Source organism: Sycon ciliatum, chromosome 2 (assembly GCF_964019385.1).
Source record: "Sycon ciliatum chromosome 2, ocSycCili1.1, whole genome shotgun sequence".
Classification (NCBI taxonomy): Eukaryota; Metazoa; Porifera; class Calcarea; order Leucosolenida; family Sycettidae; genus Sycon; species Sycon ciliatum.
Window position 1 is genome coordinate 7370790 of NC_088644.1, and position 23798 is coordinate 7394587.

Below are 23798 nucleotides of genomic sequence, written 5' to 3' on the forward strand. Positions count from 1 at the left end.
CGACCATGCAGCTGTCGCAAGACGGCCCCGACATGTCACTGTCATTTTTCTTGACTGATTTGAGGAAGAACTGAAGAAGCGTGTATTGCTCTATTGCTGATAGATTCTGGTACTCATCGTGCAAGTCTTTGTTTTGGTCGTCGTATGTTTCGTATTAGTTGCGTGAAGGGCGTCCCTTAGTAAAGTGTAAAGTAACATCTTGGACATACCGAAGAGAGTATCCCATCTGCGGCGTCCTTTTGTTCAGTCACTTGACAGAGGAGTTCAAGAGCGTTCTGTCGGAAATAATTGAGAATGCTCACTACTTTTGAAAACCTTGATTTGTAGTATCTTCGTGTTCCGGAGAACTGTACGTTGTTGGTACATGCATCTGGGTGTGACTAGGAGTTTCATACGTAAGAGGACGGCTAGGCTCTTGGATTATCCACGGCCCTTCATTCGCTGTACTGTGCACGTGAGGTGCTGAGCAGGTTTCAGGTGCTATGAATTTGTCGCCATGTAAATTGTCCTCTCATACACTCCAAGATCAGCACCAGCAGTCCGCTTGGAGAGCATGTTCGGATGCAAGTGGTCTCGCAAGGGCCTGGCGTCTTCCAAATCGGTTGGTTCGCCCACCAAGTCATCTCCGCCATCCCTGCTGGATTGGACCAGTGCTACTGACACATCATGGGAAGGTTTGATGAAAGCACCACTATACATAGTGATCTGGTACATCTTCAGTGCATGCACTCTGTTCCTGAACAAGTATATCCTCACGTTCTTAGAAGGTGACCCAGACATGGTGGGCTACACACAGATAGTGACGACAACGCTATGCGGTTGCATGCAAGTATATATACCGCGTCTCTACTACTATCGCTCGCCGCAAAGTCAAGTCATGCAAAGTCCGGCGCACGCCAAGAAATACACCACCTTCTACCGGGACATGCTGCTGCTGGGAATTATGAGGTAATGCTGGAGCCTCGTGTGCACCCCTCGCGTATGCAATTGAGTGCATGCGAGTGCGCGATGAAGCATGCGCACGCTTGTGTGTGTGTGTGTGTGTGTGTGTGTGTGTGTGTGTGTGTGTGTGTGTGCGTGTGTGCGCGCGCGCGCGCGTGCGCATGGTGTGTGTGTTTGTGTGTGCGGGTGTGCGTGCACGCATCAATTGGCTCTGGGTTTCCAGCACTCATTTGCGGAGACAGGTTGTTAAAGTACTGGTTGTTAAAGTACTGGTTGTTAAAGTACTGACTACTGTAAGACCACAAACCTTTTAAACTACCTATGAGCACAGCACAAACTGTGAAACAAGAGTCATCATAAACTGAACTCGTAGGTTTAGTGAACTCAACGTATTGGAAGCGGTTTTCATTCGCAAACATACCCCCAACCTCTATGCAGTGCTGCGACGGCAGAACTTCACATCACGTGACATGGTTAAAAAGGTCACGCTGGCGAACAGTGCAAAGTGACCACAAGAGAGTTGAACCCAAAGCAGGGTTGCGTGCAACCCTGTATCTATCATGCACAGGGTGCAAACGATGTGTACGAGTTCGTCACGTAATGTGAAGTTCTGCCGTCGCAGACCCCATAGCTGGAGTTGGACACTCTTGGGGTTACTGTAAAACCGGAAACTTAACGACCGAAAAGTTGACGTTTTTGTAATTCTGGCATGATTACGTGCAGAAAGGTAACGATGGCTCACCCAGCTGTATACGCATCTTTACACAGACATCTAGCGATAAAATTTTTTTATATTTTTTTATTTACGAATAACGAAAAAGAATTGGTCGTTAAAATGTTAGACTTTGTGATTCGTTAGACATTCCGGTTTTACAGTATGCACTCTTGTTACTATGCACTATTTTGAGAAGTAGCAAGGACATGAAAGGCCTTATCAGAATCACTAGTGGCTTTGTTGCACGGGTGTTGATATTGTCTTTCTCCAACCACGCATGCTTTTTTGTTTTCTGTTTGTCCTTCAGAGTTGGAAGTGTGGTGCTTGGTTTGGTTAGCTTGAAGAGCGTGGCTGTTTCATTCACTGAGACCATCAAGGTGGGTCTGGAATCAGTTCTGTGAAGTGAATGGCCCAAACAGCATACTCATGTACAGGGCCTCTCTGCAACCGTGTGCTTTAATGTGCATTGATGCAATGTTTCCGCAGTGCCTTTTTGGGGCTCTGCAGCCTTTACTTCAAGGGTGCATCAATATGCTATTGCATGGCCCCAAGGATAAACGGGCATTCAGAATAGTTAACAGATGTCCTTTTTAGAGCATGAATCCAATTTCCGTTTTTCTTGGCTTGTGGACAATCATGTCATATCAGCCATTTGCAGCATTTTTATATCATTACACTCAAACAGTGCTGCCTGGGGAAATACTGCAGAAATGTGAAGGAGTAAATGGTAGTGTCTGTCGTGTGCATGTATTGTTGAATTTCTACTTCAAGTAATGTATGCGATAGTGTTTGTACGTGTTTCCCATTGCTGACTGTGTTTTGTACTTGTATGCCATTGGTGATGTCGTTTAGGCATCAGCGCCACTCTTCACAGTTGTCATGGCATGGCTGATGCTGGGTGAAATCTCTGGAGTATACGTCAACTTCTCACTGCTACCGATCATGGTCGGCCTCATTCTGACTAGCTATACTGAGCTTAGTTTTCAGGCGGTTGGCTTTCTTGCTGCTCTGCTGAACAACATCCTGGACTGGTGAGTTAGTTTAGTTGGGATCATCTGCAACTCAGAAGTAGTGACAAGCTCGGCCATTTGAAAATAATCTTAACCGTCCACCTCTCCACACTGGGATCTTGGCCCACATTCACAGAGCCAAACAGCTGTCTGGAGGATAGAGAACATCTACCCAAGAACGAACTTCCTCGCTATGGAGTGGTGTTGTGAATGTGGGCCAAGAGCGCAGTGTGGAGTGGTGGACGGTTGGGATCATCTGCAATAGTCCTATTGGGGTATTGTGACAGATACCGCATGTGTATTGCCAGACTGTTTTTCTCACTCGTTTTGGAGCCAAACACTCATGCATGGCGAGAAGCAGTTGCTTGGTTGTTGCAGTCTTTCTCTCTATTGTGAGGCAATAGTCCTTGAGGGTGATGACGTTCCTACGCATGCGGAAAACTGAGTCTAACTGAGTCTCACGCGAACCGTGAATTAATTTTATTTTATTATTTTATTGAATGTTGAATGTTATTGAATGTTGAACGGTCTCTGCTGGGATGATGGCTACACCATAGCTCAGTGTTTAGAGCATCGCTAGCTACAAGCGAGGGTCCCTGGTTCGAGTCCTGGTGGTGACAGTCAATTTTTTCTTCAGACTTCTCCCGTTTGCGTCTTCCCCTCAAACCAGTGAAGATTAATATTTTATTATGAGGCAATACATGTAGTGTGCAAGTACCTGCTTATACTAGTAAGTAGGATGTGAGTCTGGAAGTCGTAGTCTACCAATCAGCAGCTGCACTATGATCCTACTTGTACATACACCGTGCTGTGTTTATCCGTGATACTGTCTCTGCTGCTTTTTCTGCAGTATTCAGAATGTGTTCTCCAAGAAGTTGCTCTCCAACCTGCAAGCCTACACGTGAGTGCTTGGCTTTGTACTGTCTGTGACTGAGCCCGCCCCTGTGTCTGAATGTAGAAACGCAGTGCGCACGGGGCAAAGCCTGAGAACTGAGCACAGCAGGCTGATTATGACTGTGCACTGTTATGCAAGGACATGAAACGCCTCATCAGAATCTTCGGTGGCTTCAGTGTACTTCAAGTTCATGCGTTGATAAGTCTTCCTCCCAGGACTTTCGCAGCAGTGTAGTTGCACTATGGCGGGTGAAGTTTATACAAGTATGTTCCTCTGGCCATGAGCTGCCAGGAAGCCCAAGATTATCAAATTTGATAAGGGAGACGAAAGTTGTGATCCAAACAGCTTGCGTACGTGGTACATGTAGCAATTTGCGCGAATCACGTCAGCCCTGAAAGGAATAAACAGCCACAACGATTTAGGTATGCCATGTCGTGAATCGTGATACACTAATACCGTACTGTCTTGTATTAAAGCCTGTCTCATATAGAAGCCTGTCTTGAATAGAAGCCTGGTTTTCAAGATACCCTGTCGGCACATAAGCCTGATTTTAGTGTTGACAGACATAGAAATATGTGTACCTGTCTTGTATAGAAGCCTGTCTCATATAGAAGCCTTCAAATTTTCCCCCAAAAAGTCATATAAGCAGCGGCCTTTATACACGACTTTGCGGTAGGTATTTTTGTGAGAATTCCGTCAATGGTCACACTGTAGTACTGTCTATAGTATATAGTCGATACTTTTTCTCAAATCTAGGGTGCACACTATGTAAAATAGAAGAGAACACATGGGAACGAGTTATGAAGCAACTGTCCACGACTGTAACAAGTTATGTACTCTTGATGATACCGGTGGCTGTGTGTTCTGAGCTTGTATCTGTATGTGTTTCTTATCTTGTTCGTGCCGCAGCCCGACTGAGTTACAGTTCTACTCCAGCGTAGCAGCAGTGTCTATCCAAGTACCAGTTTGGTTCTCACTTAGGGTAAGGGACATGTGCCCTGCTGCCTCTCTCCCTCTCTCTCTCTCTCTCTCTCTCTCTCTCTCTCTCTCTCTCTCTCTCTCTCTCTCTCTTTCTCTCTCTCTCTCTCTCTCTCTCTCTCTCTCCCTCTCCCTCTCCCTCCCTCCCCCCCTCTCTCTCCTCTCCCTCTCTCTCTCTCTCTCTCTCTCTCTCTCTCTCTCTCTCTCTCTCTCTCTCTCTCTCTCTCTCTCTCTCTCTCTCTCTCTCTCTCTCTCTCTCTCTCTCTCTCTCTGTCTCTCTAGTTGAGTTCCCATTGTACCACGTGATGGTAGCTCAGATATCATTCTGTTCTGCCGTGTTGTCTGTGGTTGTTACACTTACAGGGACTGTCTCTGTACAAAGAGCACATGACGTGGTGGATGGCTGGCTGCTTACTTTTGGACGGCTTGTGTTTTCACCTGCAAAGCATCGCAGCATACTACGTTGTCTCAGTTATTTCACCTGTGTCCTTCAGGTAAGGGTAGCCAAGGGCATATGCGCTTATACTGAACTTGAATACTAGCTGCCCCCTCTACCCGTCATGGCACAGTGGCCTTGGATACATACACATGCATGCACATGCACACGTGCACCTTGAAACTGCCACCTAAAGGTGCTGCAGTGCCTCAAAGAGGCAAGGAGGTCAGCATTCATTCTTTGTACATGCACGCACACCAAAAGGATTACTGTAAAAGTCCGTAAATAAGTACGTATTTACTTTCGATTTTAGTGGCCACATCCGTACTAACTTTCGGGCGGGTACTGACTTTCGGACCTCACTTGTGTGTAGTGGAGAAGTCATTTTCATGTAGATGTACATGCTACGTGCTGCATGTGCGCACCGTACCGGTACTTATTTCGGGCAGCGTATTTATCGGGCTTGACTTCAACAGGCATAGTCAAAAGTATGAAGGGGGTATTTATTTCGGGCAGGTACCATACTTATTCACGGAATTTTACGGTAGTGGTATTAACTGTGCACCGGGTACCTTGCCACATCAACCATATCAATCGCCTTGATGTATCATATTTGTACCTGATGATTCCTAACATTTTCGGCTGGGTACCTGCGCAATTGGACGTGAGCGGACGACTATTCCTGTTTTCATGGCAGTTTTTCTGTGCTTGTTTGTGTGCTGTGTGGTGTGGTGTAGTGTGTCGAACACTGTGAAGAGGGCATTGTTGACTGTACTATCCGTGATCATCTTTGGTAACAAGATTACAGGTGAGCTGCATTGTTGCTGTTTTTTGTCTTGCTCCTGACTCAACTTACCGGCAGTTCTACATGTTTCCAGGAGTTTTCTTCAGGTGATTACGAACCGGAAGAGGCGAATTGTTGACTTATTGCTGAACTTAATAAATAAAGAAGAAAATGCATGGTTGGAGGTATTTTTGGCCTGAGGCCCAATCAGGTTTCACAGGCCCTGTAATGAAGGGTGCTTGGGGCAAGGAACGGTCTTCAAGTGCTTATTTGTCTCACTGTGCGATACGTGAGTTGACCTGGGTACGCGTTCTGCTGAGATACCGCGGGTAAGAGTATGCTTTATGGTATCGCTACTGGATGTGCCGCGGGTGCTTTGCTCGTGGAATTGGACACCTTGCTTTCAGAGCACAGTCTGCAACTCGCTTGATCGTGATCTGACCGACCTTGCCTTGCACTTAGGCCCTCTGTGTCTGCATGCACGCTAGCATAATGGACCTTACTTGCATGTCTGATAATATTGCAACGTCTCTCCTTTCCTTCACTCCTGTCACTGGTGCTTATCCTGAACTGGCACCGACTGGTAACCCGTTGCTGCCGTACATGTATACTATCATGGCATTACAACGCTCTGACACACGAATCGTAACGCGCACTATTTTTCTTTGTACTTGTGCCGTGTCCAGTGCTCACGCTCCTTGGTACGGTCATGGTCATTGGTGGTGTGTTTGTGTACAATTCCGCACGCAATCATGAAGCCGACCTACGTCGAAAGCAGGAGCTGTCATCGGGCGATGCTGAAACGGTGTAGAATGTGTGAGAATGTCATCAGGCGACGCTGACACGGTGTAGAATGCGCGGGAATATGAGTGCTTGGTCTTTGTGTGTTCCACTTCAAAACCATGCTGGCCGTACTGTGAGCCCTTTGGCTGAATTGACCCGATAGCAGTGCTCAGAGTATCGTCTCCGGAACATGTTCTCAAACGTACTCGACACCTTTGCCCGGCCCACGGCCGAGCGCTTCATTTTTAAGCATCAACCGTGTGCTGTGTCGTTACTGCGCGTCAAGACTTCGATTGCTGTCGTGTGTACACCCATCGTCGTCTTGGGCCCAGGATTTCCCAACACCCCAACATCAGTCTTGGCAGAGTATGTGTTGTAGTGGCGGGCACAAATTCCAAAAAAAAGTAGTGCACTCCTGGAGGGAGTGTATGAATCCAGCTTCAGTCCCTAGGAAGTGATTGATATCAAAAGCATTATTGCTGGTCTAACCAGTTTCTAGACTTTTTTCATGACTTGAGAGTTGTCTAGTCAGAAATTATTTGTATATGAGTATAATTATGTGTTATGTCTGATTTCTAAGCTTGTCTATATCTGGTATATAGATGAGTTTTTCAAATTTATTCTGCTACAGTTTCAGAATCAGTCTGCTTTGCAGTATTCCTATGTTTTCTATTATCCCTTCCGCTGCACTTCGTTGAGAACATTGCTGTGCAATGCTACTCGAGTGACTTTACTGATCTCTTTCCATGCACAACTGCCAACTCCACACATGCAGTACACATGCTGTTTGTTGTTATTGTACACACTCCTTGTCTTTGTAGTACACACCCACACACAATACTGCGTGTCATGATTGTTCCAGAGTGCAAGAACGAACGAAATCAATATCAACTTGCTGGTGCTTCTCTCCCCTCTCGGAGACCTCATGTGCTGTGTGGGTGGCATTTACCGGTATAATCTAGCTGGCCATGGCTCTAGAGGTTATGCGATTACATCATCAGTTAAGAGCTTTGACAAAGCCGTGGCACAGCGATGTACTAAGGCTGTACATGTAGGTCAAGCGAGGCCGCTGACTCACGCTGTATGCTTGGCTCCCATAAGCTAATCCGTTGATTCACCCTGTATGCTCACCACTCGTAAGCAGTTCCGCTAGTCCCCCCCCCCCCCCCCCCCCCCCGATTTCCGACAAGACACTACGAACGCACCCTGAAGCAGGCGTGGCGTTTTGCAACTTGTTTCACTTTTATCCTATTAATTTGGGCTTTCAGATGTCTCTGCCGCTACAAGCAGAGAGCAACGTGTACACTCAATAGGATCACAGCATATCCGATCTGCATCTCGGTGCACTGCTTTGTTAGCCATGATATGTGACCATAAGCCCGTAAGCAGAGGAAATGAGTGGAACGACTACAGTAGAACAATTCCGAAGAGAAGCTGAATTAGATGGAATGCCAAAGAGAATGTTGGAGAGTAAAATATTTCCATCCACACAGTGCTGCATGGCGTTTAACCCTTTAACCGTCATATAAATTTCACCCATTGAAACGCCGAACGAAATTTCAACTTTGCCAGGTCATAACTTTAGTTGTACTCACTCGATTTTTATAATCTTGGGCTCGTTGGAAAGCTCTGGACGAGACCAGCACGATGATACCACATTCTTCGCCTCAGCAGTCACACAACCAGCGCTGGAACGCAGCGACGTCGTCTCAACGCCAGGCATGCAAATGACAAGTTCAAAACTCCGCCATGGCCGTCTCCTTCATCGTAGAGTGTTCAAATTTTTTTTGAGAGATCGAGCTTTTCGTGAGGAATACGTTGGTCGCGAGCAACAGTCACAGAGCGCGTGAAGAAACGGGGAAATCCCGTGACGACGTCAGCCGCGCGCCCAGCGCAGCGGAAGTGACAAGCGTGCAGTACTCAGCGCTTGATAACTCTGATCCACTACATCGTAGCTCAACGCGGATTTCTGCAACAGAAAGCCTGGAAAATTCGCAACCGAATCGATAGTAAATTTTCTATCGTGGGTAAAAAATCATTCCAGTGCGAGTATTTCAAATGATGGGTCGAATTCGACCCACAAATGTATGGTCTGACGGTTAAAGGGTTAATTGATTGGGAGAAAAAAAAGGCACGTGCTGCATCATGCTCGGCCCTTCTCCATGTTCAGGTGTCCGGCTGTAAGCAAGTTCATTAGCTTAACGCAGTGCTTCTGTTGGCATTGTTCACAGTTATCATGATTTCACACCAGCTGGACTGACCAATAGCAGCGAGAAGATTTCACCAATCGTAGCCCGTGCTATGAATGACAACGTTCCCAACTGCTTGCCCGTGACAGTGTCATACCTGTCACCGAACGGATCTCTGGAAGGTGTCTGGTCGGCAAAGCTGTACAGCTGGTGTATGAGGACTGTCTTGATGCTCTCCATGTTGTACGCCAAGCCCAGTAGTCCTCCTTGATACTCTGTGAGCTGGAAAGATGAGCGGTCGTTGAGCGGGATACCGTACGTAGCACTCTGCTTGTTCACGTAGTAGTTGAGCTCTCTTTGGAAGACGACCGGGTCAAACACCGATACATTCATGATCAGCTGGTAGAGGAGATTGTACTTGAGCGAGAATGAGCTGTCGTCCAGATTGTACTCTCGCTTGTAGTGGCTCTGATCTGATGCAAGTGCATGCTGCATCCAGAAAGACAGCAGCGTTGGTATCATTGCTCGGTAGTGCTCAGCACCTTTGCTACTAGTAGCGTAGTACATCAAACCGGCCATGGCTTCCAGCCCCAGTATTCCCTTCACAGCCAAGTTGGTGTTGTTCGCCTCGGGCCCTTCGAAATCGTCCGTGCACAACTGCTTTGGAGGCATGGGCAGCTCGCTGAAGATGAAGTTCGCCCAGGTTTCCAGTACACCAAAGTACGGCTTAATGTAGTCGAGCAGTTTGAAGTTAGCCGTGTCTCGCTGGGCAATGGCGTTCAGCATGAGCAGCATGTTGGCTGACTCCTCCATGGGCATCTGCTCCTGTCGCTCCGGTGTCAGGTCACAGATTGGCCACGTACCGAGGTGATGCGGTGCCCAGTTCAGGTTGTACTTGACATTGGTCTCGTTGTTCGAGTAGGCAAGTAGGGGTAGCAAGGTCCGGGTTAGCAGCTCCTAAACAATACACGGTGGAAATGGTATGCCGCTCAGTACATAGACAATAGGGACGTTTAGCAATCGAACTTTTGGTGGCGGGGATATTTCGCGAAAATCAATGTCGAAAAGGTTGTGGGGTTTAGCAATACGAAATGACTTTTTCTCAAAGTTATTGGAATCATATAGTACCATACCATATTAGCAGCTCAGTCTCAAGCAGGGGGCTGTAAATTTACTGCTCCCTGTCATCAAGTGCGTACCGAGGAAAGAGGAAGTTACTTTCACAAGTCACTGCAATTTCGCGTCCAAGTTTTCGAGTTTCGAGCTTTGTTTCTGTGCTCATTCCCAGACTCGAAATTTTTTTCGGACTTTCGTGTTACTAGACCTCCCTAGTGATTGGAGATGGTGATACATGATAGATACTGTGCTAATACAGCCTCGTTCTTAGCAATCACTGATAAGAGTACAGTCATGCATCATTATGACAAGCATTCAAACTATTATAATAATGTAGAGGCCCTCCTGGGTAGAGGTACTAAGAAAAAGCTGGGATGGCATGCATCATGGCTTCCGCACGTATTGTACGTGTATATCAAGCACACTCCTTCTCTAAAGCACTTGGAACTGCATGCACCTCTAGCACTGTATCTTACCGGGCTGAAGTAGAGCAGCTGCGAGGAAGCCGGAAAGATAACGTCAATCGTGCTAACGTCGCCGTCCGTCGACATTTCCATCATGAATGCCCACGGCTCTTTCAGCACAGGGTGGTAGACTATCTTCATTGCACCCAGCACCTGCAGGCAACAGAGCATGATGATAGCAATGCGCCGACTTCAAGGGACAAATTAAGGGATAGAACCCTAACCTACCTGAGTTGATTCACAACTGGACGCCACAGCTGGTCCCGTTGTAGCCCAATCGTCTAACACAGACTATTTTGTAGCTCCAGTCGCCTAAAAAGAGAAATACGTTTTAACGAGAGAGCTTGGAAGCTCAGGGCCCTACGCTATGCTTTTTTTTGCCTTGATGACCTAGACAAAAAAAAGCATAGGGATGTTATAAATTCTTTAAAAAATTCCTTTTTTTTAAGACATAAGGCCACCCTTTGTTAATTCATTGTTTAACGTCCTTTTTTTCGCGAAAAGGTACGCGGGAGGGCGGAAAAAAAACAAAAGCCCATTCCAAAAACTGGAAACCCCAATCAAACATTTTGACCAGTGAAGCATGTGATATAAACAATATTTCTGGGTCTAACGGCACTTGCAGGCATAGAACAACACTCTTTGATGGTACATTGGAGCACATGCCTGATGAATCCAACAAAACAGGTACATAGCATGGAGTTAGCATGTCATGAATTCATTACATCTGGATTTTTACTAGGACACACACCGTACGATATTTAAAAGCCAACAAAAAAAAGAAAAAGAACACAAGACAAAGGCATGCCCGGAAGGCAAGATTATAAGTTTAAGGTCATGATCGGCACACTGTGAAACTACACAATCATGTACTACACAACTTCGCATATTATTGGTACTACTACTTTCTTGTTTTTTTTCCGGTCGGAGGCAAAAAGGTACGCGGGCGCGGACGTTAAACAACGAAAAAAGAAAGGGTGGCCTAGCCTGGGATTCGAATCCGCACTATCGCGCGCCATGCATGCATCCCCCGATACACTTCGCATACTAATTCTTCCAAGTTGCTTCACGTTATGATCTTGCATTTGAAAGCCCTATTTGAATATGCATTGTGGCCAGCCGTCTTTGATGGTACGGTACGGGACAGGTACGATCGAGGGTAATACGACACCGTCTACCGCCTTGATGACGGCAAAAAAAGCATAGGGATGTTATAAAATTTTCAATTCTCCTATTTATTTTTTCAGGCGTATCCTGGGATTCGAACCCGCACTATCGCCCTACATGCATTCCCCCATACACTTCGCATTCATACCCATTCTTCCAAGTTGCTTCACGTTATGATCTTGCGTTTGAAAGCCCTATTTGAATATTGCGGCCAGCTGTGTTTGATGGTACGGTACGGTAAGGGACAGATACGGGATAGCACCAGGCGTGACACAAACAAACAAACACACAAACAGCAAATTAAAGCTGTGTGGACCCTGGCTAGCGCCAGACGTTACTGAAGTAACGTCTTCTGCATAGCTACGGGAATGATTACATGTAGCTCCATGTGGATGTTCCCGATAGCTGTATTTCCTGGCATGCATGTTCAATTTCCTTTTCCACAAGGCCTTAGTTAGCTCTGTACATAGCCCGGATTTCCTCTGGTCCGATACTTACCTGACGGTATGTTAGGGAGGTTAGGAATGCGTATTCCGTTCCGCCGACTCGCAGGCTCTCTCGTACGACGTCCTCATCGAACGCCTTACACTTGCCCAGTACACTCTCATAGTCCATCATGGCCTGGTGTATCATTGACGTAGGACTGCTGTTGAAGGTATAGCGCCAGTAAGGCGGCAGCTTCAAGCCAAAGTAGTCGATGCTGAAGATGTCGTCCAAGAAGACCAGGACGTGACGACTGACGGCCGTGTCTGCTGTGACCTAGTGCGTTCAGGCATGCCAATAAAGACACATAAAGGTGCACACACGTACAAGCGCACACGCACACACCTGGACCTTGACCTTGACATACACAGAATTATCACTTGAGTGCTGCTGGCTATCCTGCCCCAGACATCTTGTTGACTTACGATGCACATCACGGAGCAGGTGGATCATTGTTGCAATGAATGTTGGAGTGTAGTGTAGTGTTGAGCCACGTACTATGTTTTATATCAAGTGCCCAGGGATAACATTTCCAACAGCATTGCTTCTCATGGGAATGTAGCTGGGAATTTGATGATCAATGGCCGCTCTGGATGGTCAATCAACAAGATGAGTTGACTTGGGTCCTACCGTAATAACACTCGTGCTAGGATGCATTTGATGGGGGGGGGGGGGGGGGGCTAATGCTCTCTGAAAGACGTCGGTTCAACGTCACTGAAGCTGTCTTACCTGACCAAGATCCCACTTCACTGCAAGAACTGGCCAGTCGTCATTGCATTTCCGTGGGCCACTCGTGTCATCATCCGGCAATGCCTTGCCGTGTGTGAAGGCGCATGCAGCCTTGTACCATGCGGTCATCGTTGTCTGCATTGCCGATGAGTCACCGCCATCGTCCGGTGTAGCGTAGAAGTAGCCCCAGGATATTCTTCTGCGGTCGCCCTTTGCGCCAAGCACATTCTGCTGGTGTGCACCGACTCGCATGATATTCTTATCATCACCCGTCATGCGCGACCATTCTACCACTGAGTTGACATCGTCCACCGTGATCTCCGCCGTGTTTTCATAGTAGATCTCCACCGAGTGTATCTTACCGTCGCTGCTCTGTGCAGAGGCGGTGATGTAGGTAGTACCGCGGGAGATGTCGCCGTACGTGTTGTCTGCACTGGGAGGCAGCGTTGGTGTGCTGAAGGTGACATTGACCTGCACGCCACCTGCCTCAAACACATACAGTGTGGTGGTTGGTAACACCTGAGAAACAACACATGCACGCATACATCATACTTCATCATGTTGCGAGAACTGTGGCAATATGCCCAGTGAGAAGGCCCTGCTTATGGAGCAGTAAAATAACGCTAAACAAACAAACAGCAGTGTGGTCGTTAGTAACATCTGAGAAACAACACATGCACATGCAACACACACAAAGTGTGGTCGTTGGTAAAACGTGAGAAGCATGCACATACAGCACAAGTGTGTGCATACTCTGATATGTGGCACTCGTTCAACTTGATGTGCATTTTAGTTTTACCCCGGTGATGAATACGTCAAGCTTCACAGTTAAGTCTGCTGTACCATAACTTTACTCTGAAGTACCGGCATGTGCTCTTCTAGCCCAGTCTACTCCAATGACATAATTATACATGATCATACATATACTTCGAAGTCCTTCACTACAACAGACTAGCAACTGACTGCATTGCACAGTCACTCCATACTACAGTCAGACCAGCATGAAGATCAGACATGTACACGTTGATACTGCACGTGAACTATTTTTTAAATAGCTTTTATACCACACTTGGCTGCTGTTGTATGATTCAAGTGTACACATATTACTACTTTTTAAAATCGTTGAAGTGCAAGCTATGATATACATCTGTCCCCGGGGAAAATTGCGATTCCGCGGCCGCGTTTTTTTCCGCGTTTTTTGCGATTTTTTAAAAGACCGCGTTTTCCGCGATTTTCCCGCGTTTTTTGAACTTTTCTGTTGCACAACACGTACACACAGTGCACTGTTCGGTCAGCAACGTCTCATCCGGTACGCGGTGGCGGCTTTGTACTCAAATATGACGAGCGCTTACACCAGAGACTTGTAACTGATTGATTTCACTACATACTCACTGAAAATTGCCTCATATCAACTGCAAACATGCCGCCGCGAGATGATGTCAATAATATTCACCGCATATTTACCGCAAATTCACCGCAAATTATGCCATATTATGCCGCGTTTTTTGCGATTTTTTTCCGCAATTTTCCCCGGGGACAGATACATCCCTGCACTTACCAGAACTGAGGTCTGATCAGCGTTGGGTATGGATGTTGAAGACCTCTGTCGTTCCTCACCATTGCTGCTGCTGCTGCTGCTGCTGGCACCATTTCCACCAGCATGCCTGGTACCATCGCCACCATGACCAGCACCATCACACATGCCAGTGAATGTGTCGGTGCCTACGAGCATGTACGGCTTGCCGTCCACCCGGGCGATCATCACAATCGGCATCGGTGCACCTGTGTGTGTGTGTGTGTGTGTTTGTCGGGGGTTATGTGTGCAAGTGTACAGGTCACAGTGAGATACCATTTAAAGTGAATCGGAGTCCCACCCGATTGGATGCCGCATACCCATGTCCTTGGCGTCAAGTCCAAAACGGTGACGTGTGATTTATAATCAGGAAGTAATTCCGAAGTATGTAACGTGACATTGTGAATGAGAGTCCGCTGGCTCGGTAGAGTGCTCAATTTTCATTCGAACAGAGCTATTGTACATGGGCATGAAACTACATGTATTAGTTACAAGCGGATGAGGCGCGCGTAGTGCTCGGTGACTTGTGTTTAACATGACATTGTACAGCATTTTGGAGACAGCAGCAGCCTTTTAAGATAAACTGTCACAAGAAGGACTAATTTAGCTGTAAGCATTTCCTATTAAATAATTTTGTCAACATGCATGAGTATCATGTTAAAGGCCTCCTTGTCTTCTTTGTGGTTGTACCAATTTGTTTTGGTCTGATGATTGTAATGCGGAGATCCAAGTAATAGCTAACGCTAATCCTCCTCTGGCCTGGTATGAAGTGCATTTACACAGCCATGTCGTTTCCGTCGTGTGGATCCAGTTTGCACCTCCATCCTCACTGTTCCATGGGGCTGATTCCAAGGCCGTAGATCAACGCACCCATCCGATGCAGTGGCTATGCAACATGCGACAGTTGCATGGCATGTATGCCTGGGGTTAAGTGCCGTCACCATAATTATCACATTAGGGTACCAAATATTTACTAACAATGCAACCGATGATTCCACTTGAGGAAAGTAGTCGGCACAAACATACACACATGAGCAGTCGTGGCCCGCAAAGAAATCCGACCCACAGGCCGAAAGGAGTACCAAGGCGTATGCGCCCTCTGCGGCCCTTGGACAGTACACAATGTATTTGAAATGGAAACGCTGCGCTGCTCTAGGGTCGGATTTCTTTGGCCACAGATATACCGTAAAGTACCGCCAGAGCGCCCCGTCTCGCGAGAGCACGCCACCTTGATTTTACAGCCTGGGAAAGGAAAATCGTATGGCAGAGTGCAATGAAGTTTGTACGGTGTGAGAACCTTAGTGTACTAAGGTCACACTAAGCAGGTTTTTGTGTGCAGCTGGTGTCCGCTCGAAGGTACGGATTGTCTGCCGAACGTGCAATATATGTACAATGTGCGTGTCGTATGACCTAGAGACAGGAGACCACCTCCACAATACGGCCACGAAAGGACGAGATGGTGGGGCGCTCTGGCGGTACTTAACGGTACATGCAGCCTTCACTCCATTTCAGTTGATCTCATTGCGTTACATGTAGCAGATGTGCAAGTGACCAGGGAGTAGTAAAACACCAGTAGTTTACTACCCCCTGCTACAACCCACTCCTCCCAAACATGCAAACAGGATAATTTTTGATTTATACGTTATTTTAATTATTATAACTACATGTATCTAATTCTTGCAATAAGAACGTAGTGTGATGACGGCCTTATTCCAACGGTTTGAATAAAAGGTAAAGCCATCAGATCCGTATATCACTGCCCGGCACTCACCGGCCCAGTGGGAGGGAAACGCTTCGTATGCGTCGTCAGTTCTCGACCACATCGACATGTAAGGGTCGGTCACGACCAGAGGTACAGCGGGCGGCCGAAAAGGCGGATCGGCGGCTTGCATTCGACGAATTTCATCACTGTATTCTCCGAAAGCTGTTGCCGTCGAACTGGAAATGAATGACACGGCGAGCAATGCAATCAAGACTGAAGACGAGTCAAAGGCTGTCCGACCGAAGTGCTCCGATTTGCGCTCGTGGTCGCACATAGTGCTGAAGTGAAGACAGAAGACCTCCTAAGCTGACCAAAGTCACCAACGGATTGAAACCAGCTTTTCTTCTATGATACAGCACCAAGAGTAAATTTAGGAGATCACTCTTGATCTTGTGTATCTCGTCGTGTATTTACGTTCCGTGTTTGCTGGATCCCATGGAATAGTGCGCACATGACTTGTACTATTTCAGGCCCCAACTCGCAGGTGTGCACATGGTCGACCACGATGACACTGGGGCATGGCCATGGGGCCCATTGGCATTGGGGGTTACAAGGCGGGGGTATGGTTTGACAGTGCGGAGGAGGCTGCATGCAGTGTACCATGTAATCCCTGTCCACATGGTCCATGGGTTGGTCACTTAAAGGGGAAGTATACCCTAAAATCAAATTTTCACCAGTTGTAGTCTTCTGGGTGCTGAGTCGAATGGTCTTGGTCCGAGGAAGCTGCGACGCTCCCTTCCTACTTGAATCCCAATCGAACTCGCGCACTTCCACCGAAACTGGGTGACTGCGCCCTACTAGATGGGGATTTGTATGCAAAATGTCACTAAAAGCGCCATTTCGTTCTTATAAAAGCACGGATGACCGCGATTGGCCCATATGGTGTAGTCTTTTGGACGCTGAGTCGACTGGTTTTGGTCCGAAAAGGCTGCGATGCAGCGTTCCTCCTTTATTCCCAATCGAACATGGTTGAACAAGTGGTCACGTGCTCCTGGGTGCCCAAATCACCTGGTCACCGTGCCAGCAGGCGACAACTTTCACACCAAGGTTCAACTCGAGTTCAACTCGAGTGACAGGACTGCACCCAAAAAAGGTCAAACAGGCTAGTAAGTTGTACCCTGCAGGCACGGTGACCATGGTGACCAGGTGACTGGTGTACGCAGGAGCACGTGACCGCTTGTTCAACCATGTTCGATTGGGAATAAAGGAGGAACGCTGCATCGCAGCCTTTTCGGACCAAAACCAGTCGACTCAGCGTCCAAAAGACTACAACATATGGGCCAATCGCGGTCATCCGTGCTTTTATAAGAACGAAATGGCGCTTTTAGTGACATTTTGCATACAAATCCCCATCTAGTAGGGCGCAGTCACCCAGTTTCGGTGGAAGTGCGCGAGTTCGATTGGGATTCAAGTAGGAAGGGAGCGTCGCAGCTTCCTCGGACCAAGACCATTCGACTCAGCACCCAGAAGACTACAACTGGTGAAAATTTGATTTTAGGGTATACTTCCCCTAATTGTATGCAATAAATGCAAAAAAAGTGCAGCATTTTACAGTACTACCAGGGAGTATTTTACTACTCCCTGGTACTACTGAGTACTCTAGTAGTATACACGCACAATCATGACCAGCCCGATGAATGAAGAGAAAAGGGTGGGTGTGGGGGGGGGGGGGGGCAAGAGAGAGAATGTGTTTTTTCCTTGTTTTTGCAAGAGTCAGTTGTACAATAATATACGATACACAACCATGAACACATGTACTTCAAAGTACATACATGTGCGTGATAATAGCAGTACTGCACTGAAATAGAATGAAACAATGTTCTCAGTACATACGAAATGTGATCCGTAAAACCTCAGAAATACTATACTTTGAAGTAGAATAAAGATTAGTAATGGACCAGTTACTTTGGAGTGCGATAGACCAGCTATGGCAAACGGTTGGTCGGTATTTCAAGTAAATCTCCAGGGGCGGGCCAGCAACAGTTGGAACATTACAATGATGGCCGAGTCTTTCGCAGCCTCCTAGTCTTAGCCTGTAAACATGTGTGTGGACACAGTGTAGACGCAGTGTAGGGCCAATCTACTATCTAGTTTAAAGTCAGAGCAATGATTTTGGCCAGCAAGCTCAGCATCTGCACTGATTGGAAATCTGCATGCACTAGTAGTAAAGCGGGTTCCACTACAGCTTGGACTGGTCAGCAGGCTGCAGTTCGCCGACCTGCACCATCTTCTGGCACTCCTCCGCCAGGCGCTGACTGGCCAGCGCGGCCTCGTCCAGTCGCAGCAGCTGCGGGTTGAAGATGACGCCCGTTGCGGTGGTATTGATGGCAACACACGGCTGACCATTGGCAAGACGGTGTGCAAGGGACTTGGGTGGGTCGGTCGGCCGAACAGTCAATGGGCTGCCATGGTCTACATCATCCTGAAAATGCAAAATAGAAATTTTAAACGTGATTTCTCAGTGCAACATCAACAAGAGTATTCAAGGCATCGGTGTACGGTGGATGCGCATACTGTGTTATGGCTCAAATCAGTCAGTCCAATGCAAGTGATGGATATCGTAAACGACTAAGCGTGCATGTTGTTATCGCTCTCGTCCCGGTACAAGATAGATCTCCAACATGTTCTTCCGCGGTGCTAATTCTTTGTAGCTTAACGCCATCACATTCAGCTTTTTAAAGCTGAATGTGATGGCGTTACAAGTAAGTTTCTCAGTGCTCAACCCCCGCTCAAAGTATTTCTCTATCACTATTACCTACTCACCCATAAGCCAGTGCAGCTGACTTTGGCTTGAAAGATAGCACAACAGCTACAGAATAGACCAGCGTGTTCAGGGAAATTGCTTACACAGCTATTCATGATTTACAAAGCAAATGTTTGATTTTTTCACTAGAGCTATGGGCTCTACTGCCAGTACTGGTATATCTCAGTCTGGTCTGGTCTGGCCCTGACCGGCCACCGTAGACATACAGGCTATAGCTTACCTTCATGAAGCCACCTTTGCTCTGGAGAGGGCCCGCTTCGGAGAAGTGCGGTCCGGGTGGGTTCAGGTCGATGTACAGTCTAGGTATGCAGCTGGGCTGTATCGCGCCGTCTGAACGCTCTACAACACGTATCCTGCTGATACCTATCAAAACAAAGGAGAAAAGCAACAGGCCACACGGAATCACTCAGTTGACTTGCCTCGAGAGGGTCTGATTCATGGCAGTACAATTTCAATAAAGTTTAGCCCCCTTCAATATACATAGGAGCCCAACCTAAAATACATTATAATGTAGATGTCTCCACACTAACAGTTACTGGTTGTTCAGGTTTGGATTAAGAACATGTAGCAACATGCAATCTACCTGGTACATTGCTCAGTCTCTTGGTCACAGTCTCCAGCACCTTCCTGTAGTGAGCAAAGTCCTCATCATCCGAGCCCTGCAGTGCAATCAAAGTAAAGGCAGAGCAGATCCAGATGCTAGCTGTGCAACGTCGATCACCACACATGCAGTGGTCGCCTTTTTTTTTTACAGCAATGACTATGTAGTGGCTGTGCAAAGTGACGTGCCGTTGGCAAGCGTGACAGGTCACATGTATGCATGCATAGAGGCTGGCTTGGACACCAACTACTTATACTAAGTTACAGAGACCCAGTTTGCTTTGCTTGCACCGTGGGATGGTCATTAACTTCCACTGTACATATGAACTAGTGAGTTGGTCATCTTGACCAATCCCAAGTAAAGTATATCATTTAGTTGGCATTTGACAGGGTTTTGAAGAGTGATTGCAAAGCCAAAAGCAGGTTGTCGCCAATTTGAGCAGCGAAGAGGGAACGAAAACAAAGCATGCACACGTGGGCACGGACAAGCAGACACTGTCACCTTGGTAAGTTGTGCCAAATCAACTGGCTTTGTCTTGTTATCGCAAATACAAATACTACCCCAACAATGAATGGTTAAGACCAACGATCTTGTAATTACCCCACCATGTGTGACTGAAAGTCTGACTACTAACACTAGGCCAGACGGCATTTCAAAATAGGCAATTTGCCCCGCACCTGCATATACTTCTCGACAGCCGTGACCAGTCCAACCATGTCCTCCTTGGAGCATTTCATTGGTCGGCAAACGGTGCACTCGTTCGGCGACGTGTTGAGGCGCATGGCCTCGAGCAGCTCCTCCTTGGCCAAGATGATGCCGCTGGTCTGCGGGCCGCTGAGCTGCTTGCCACCACTGAATATGACCGCATCGACGCCGCGCTCCGTCCAGTGCCACAGGTTGGACCGCGGCGGAACCTGCGCGGCCGCGTCCACCACCACGGGCACGCCGTACGCCTTAGCCAGCTTCAGCACTGCCTCGAGTGACATTGCCTTTCCATCCGCAAGAGTCTGAAATAATACGAAAGAATATCTTTTTTCAAATCACGGATTTCATGACAGTCAGTCATACTGACCGTTTAAAGGGATATCCATCATCACACTATACTACAGAAGGTACTTCCCCGACAGCCCTGGAGCACACTTTTAAAGCACATCGTAGGTCATTGTAACCAGAAGGACAGTGAATGATTCAAGTGTCTTCAATAACACTACGGTGACACTTTAGCTTAACCTTTTTCCAAGGGCCACAGAAATCTGTACTTCATATCCAAGGTCAAATAGCTGGCATAGGTGTATAACGCAGGGTCGTCAAAAATGGTACTTTACATCCCATGGAATGTTCTATCTGGTGCACTGTAAACTGAACTGTCTCACTGCACAAGGATCACAAACCTTGCCATAGAACACAAACCTTGTCATAGAACACTATGCAGGCGTGCAGGCCCCGATTGAGGCTGGACAGCTCGGATGACAGTAGGCGCGCGTACATCGGCTGTTCCTCCGTGCCCAGGTAGCATATCTGCGCGCCAGTGGTCTCGATAGACTGAGCCCAGCGTCTGTCATTGCCACCGTCCATGATCACAATGCGCTTGTCGTTGCTGGAGGTTTTCGGAAGACGGTGGATTAGATCTGGGTTTGTGCCTATAAAAGAGTACATGTACAATGAAAAAAAAGATCGCCATCATTTTTTCTGGACCATTATTATTAAAAAAATCACATTAGTTGAGGGAATAGAAAAGGGAAAAAGTCCGAAGAAAAAATTGACTGTCACGCCAGATAAGTGGATCATTTGTAACTATCAATGTTTTATGGTACTCGTGATCCCAGTGCAGACTATGGTGCAAACCTGCACTGCAGAGTGCTGTGGTATTGCAGGACATTGTTGTTTGGGCTCATGGATACAGTTAGGTGCCTGGAACTAGCCATTGAGTAGCAGCAATACAGTTATCAGATCACACATTGCTCTCCCAACTGGAGACTCATAACATAGTTGACGTTGAAAAGGCCCCGACTACAACTGCGATCGACATTCAGTCCGGTTGTATGGTACAGCCATGCATTACAGCCAGGTCACTGCTGGTGCATACTAGCTTCAGTCCCCTGTTGCCTCTCTGGCCTTGCCTCTTCATGTTTAAATTCTCGTGCCAAGGTTTACTGGTCCTGGGCTGTACCATCATAAAGAATGTTATAGCAGCCTATACAGTAGCTATACCATTACTCAAGTCATCAAGTCTTGGTGTCAATGTGTGGCTGGATGAACCCATGGCACTGTGCCAAGCTTTCCAAGTTTCTAACACGCGTGTTAGTAGGCCATTGATCGAAGTAAGTTATGAGTCGTATAATACCATGGACAATGTTGATGTGATGGACTGGACTTCGCCCCACACCCCTTACCTGCAATGCAGGCTGCAACAGTCACTGCCAGACCTGCAGATGCTCCAGTGGTGAGGAATGCACCATAGCCAGTGGGACACCGGCACAGCTTGGCAATTCGCTTGCCGCACTCGCGTTGCAGTCGGTTCAAGTCAACGAAGTGCTCAGAGGCCTCCACCATCGCTTTGCTCTGCTCACATGCATGCATGTGTGACCCCGCGCATGTACACACGCACGCACACACACACACACACACACACACACACACACACGTGTACGCACCACACACAACACACACACACACACACACACATGCACACGTACATGCACGCACACACACACACACACACACACACACACACACACACACACACACACACATACACACACACACACACACACACACACACACACACACATGTACCAAATCAAACACACAATCAAGCCATGTACATACACCTGGTAACTGTGCTCTGTAGGCCTAGATTCCACACCTCAGCCTGATTCCTTCTCAGAAATGTCCAGTGGTCATGTGATCATGTGACCATTGCTATGGCTACGGGCACTGGGAGTGATCACAGCCAGTCTGTGATGCACTACTGGCTACGCTCAAGCAGGACAACATAGTAGTGCATAAGGCACCCAGACTACTTGCTCGACTATGCATGCAGCCTAGGACAACAAACCAGGACGAACCGCTTCTGGCGGCATGCGTGAGCCGCCCAGAGACGTGAAGCTGCCGATGCAGTTGATGATGCTTGGCATGCCGAATAGGCGTTCGTAGATGTGCTTGCTTTCACCGCCGCTGCTACCTTTAGATACGTCCATGCCACCTGTGACGGGTACACTCTGGCCGGGCGGAGTGAGTACTGGCTTCAACTCAAACTCTGCCTCCACCTCCACTGGTATGTTGAATGGTAATGTGCCAGCGCCAACAGCCGATCTAGCTCCCACACCAAACTCAGGGCCAAATACATCTCTCATCACCTCACTGAAGCCGTCAATGATGAGCGGGATGCTCTCTGCGCAGGACGGCTCTGCGTTCACCAGGCCAAACGTTCTCACGAGTCTGCCGATGCGGGACAGCGAGCCAAGCTCAGCGCGCAACGATGCCAGCATGCAGATGGCCGTGTGCCGTGCTGCCGCCTTAGCCTGTTGCACGGTCAGCTTGTCTCCTACCCGGCCCGTCATCAGCGCGAATGTGCCGTCCCTGCTAAGGGCAAACGGGCCATGGCCACAGACAACACATCGATTTCCCACCACATTCACCAGGCGGTATAGGCCAGCCTTTTCTGGCACAGGAGGCAGCAGATAGTCCAGCTCCTTGAGTCTCTGGTCAGGATCCCCGCTCATTGTGCAGTAACAAAATCGACTACTTGCACTTCTAGCATGCAGGAACCTTGAGTCGCTAACTATTACTTGTGGCGCTATTCCGTATCCGACTGCGGACCACCCGCTATGTATGGGTACAAACTATGTCTGCAGGAGTGACAAATAGATCTAATCCCACCGAATGAATAATCGCAAAAAATAATACTGGGGTGCTGGGTCAAGACTGTCGTCGTCGTCGTCTTCACTGGTTTGATCGTTTCACCAGGCAGAGACTGAGTGAATCTGAATTTCGTACTTGATCTCAAGTGCTACAAATTCCCTGCGTGCTGCTATCCTTCCAAAGACAGAGGAGGTAGATCTGCAAAGAGTTGATAGCACTGTGTTCGCGACATGACACATTTTCACATCAACAACAAGACTCAAGTCGCACGTGCCAACTTCCCGATGACCGTGGCGTTGGCAAAAATCATTGTTCGAGTGAAACTACATGACTACTAGTACAAAGTACTCTACAAGTACAATGATTATGACTGTATACCCATGTAGTTGCACTGACGCAGTGACGGCTAGCTGACGTCGACTTCACTGACATGATCATGGAGCCTAGCTAGCTAGTGAGTAGTGTTGACGACAACATGGCCAGGCCCATGGACGACTTGATCGTCTTGTAAGTACATGTACAGTGTAGTTGTACGCATCATGT

General features: G+C 47.6%; 3 protein-coding genes across 3 annotated transcripts; 1 reads left to right on the forward strand and 2 right to left on the reverse strand.

Annotated features, from left to right (window-relative positions):
* The first annotated feature begins 40 nt into the window (after positions 1-40).
* On the forward strand, positions 41-7459 carry LOC135808477 (solute carrier family 35 member E2A-like). The gene is made up of 8 exons (XM_065321675.1): positions 41-948; positions 1965-2034; positions 2510-2688; positions 3518-3568; positions 4472-4544; positions 4904-5034; positions 5714-5784; positions 6447-7459. The coding sequence occupies exons 1-8, from the start codon at positions 554-556 to the stop codon at positions 6569-6571; spliced, it is 1095 nt and encodes a 364-aa protein (XP_065177747.1). The 5' UTR covers positions 41-553; the 3' UTR covers positions 6572-7459.
* Positions 7460-8777: 1318 nt separating this feature from the next.
* Positions 8778-16433, reverse strand: LOC135808476 (uncharacterized). Its single transcript, XM_065321674.1, has 6 exons — positions 16036-16433; positions 14250-14473; positions 12692-13210; positions 11978-12238; positions 10325-10465; positions 8778-9689 (listed from the first exon to the last, which is right to left on the reverse strand). Exons 1-6 carry the CDS (start codon positions 16298-16300, stop codon positions 8778-8780), a joined length of 2322 nt encoding a protein of 773 aa, XP_065177746.1. The 5' UTR covers positions 16301-16433.
* A 1279-nt stretch (positions 16434-17712) lies between these two features.
* On the reverse strand, positions 17713-23488 carry LOC135808478 (uncharacterized). The gene is made up of 7 exons (XM_065321676.1): positions 22460-23488; positions 21785-21953; positions 20802-21031; positions 20069-20398; positions 19374-19449; positions 19011-19153; positions 17713-18448 (listed from the first exon to the last, which is right to left on the reverse strand). The coding sequence occupies exons 1-7, from the start codon at positions 23114-23116 to the stop codon at positions 18206-18208; spliced, it is 1848 nt and encodes a 615-aa protein (XP_065177748.1). The 5' UTR covers positions 23117-23488; the 3' UTR covers positions 17713-18205.
* Between the last annotated feature and the right edge of the window lie 310 nt (positions 23489-23798).

Bases quoted from the DNA above. Each gene is read 5' to 3' on its own strand.
- LOC135808477 (XM_065321675.1), top strand. From the start codon at position 554: ATGTTCGGATGCAAGTGGTCTCGCAAGGGCCTGGCGTCTTCCAAATCG. The intron at 949-1,964 runs GTAATGCTGGAG...TTTGTCCTTCAG, and splicing joins CTGCTGCTGGGAATTATGAG to AGTTGGAAGTGTGGTGCTTG. The intron at 5,785-6,446 runs GTGAGCTGCATT...TGCCGTGTCCAG, and splicing joins CTTTGGTAACAAGATTACAG to TGCTCACGCTCCTTGGTACG.
- LOC135808476 (XM_065321674.1), bottom strand. From the start codon at position 16,300: ATGTGCGACCACGAGCGCAAATCGGAGCACTTCGGTCGGACAGCCTTT. The intron at 14,474-16,035 runs GTGAGTGCCGGG...ACACACACACAG, and splicing joins GTTTCCCTCCCACTGGGCCG to GTGCACCGATGCCGATTGTG. The intron at 9,690-10,324 runs GTAAGATACAGT...TGTATTGTTTAG, and splicing joins AGCTGCTCTACTTCAGCCCG to GAGCTGCTAACCCGGACCTT.
- LOC135808478 (XM_065321676.1), bottom strand. From the start codon at position 23,116: ATGAGCGGGGATCCTGACCAGAGACTCAAGGAGCTGGACTATCTGCTG. The intron at 21,954-22,459 runs GTTCGTCCTGGT...GCATGTGAGCAG, and splicing joins CACGCATGCCGCCAGAAGCG to AGCAAAGCGATGGTGGAGGC. The intron at 20,399-20,801 runs GTTTGTGTTCTA...GTATTATTTCAG, and splicing joins GCATAGTGTTCTATGACAAG to ACTCTTGCGGATGGAAAGGC.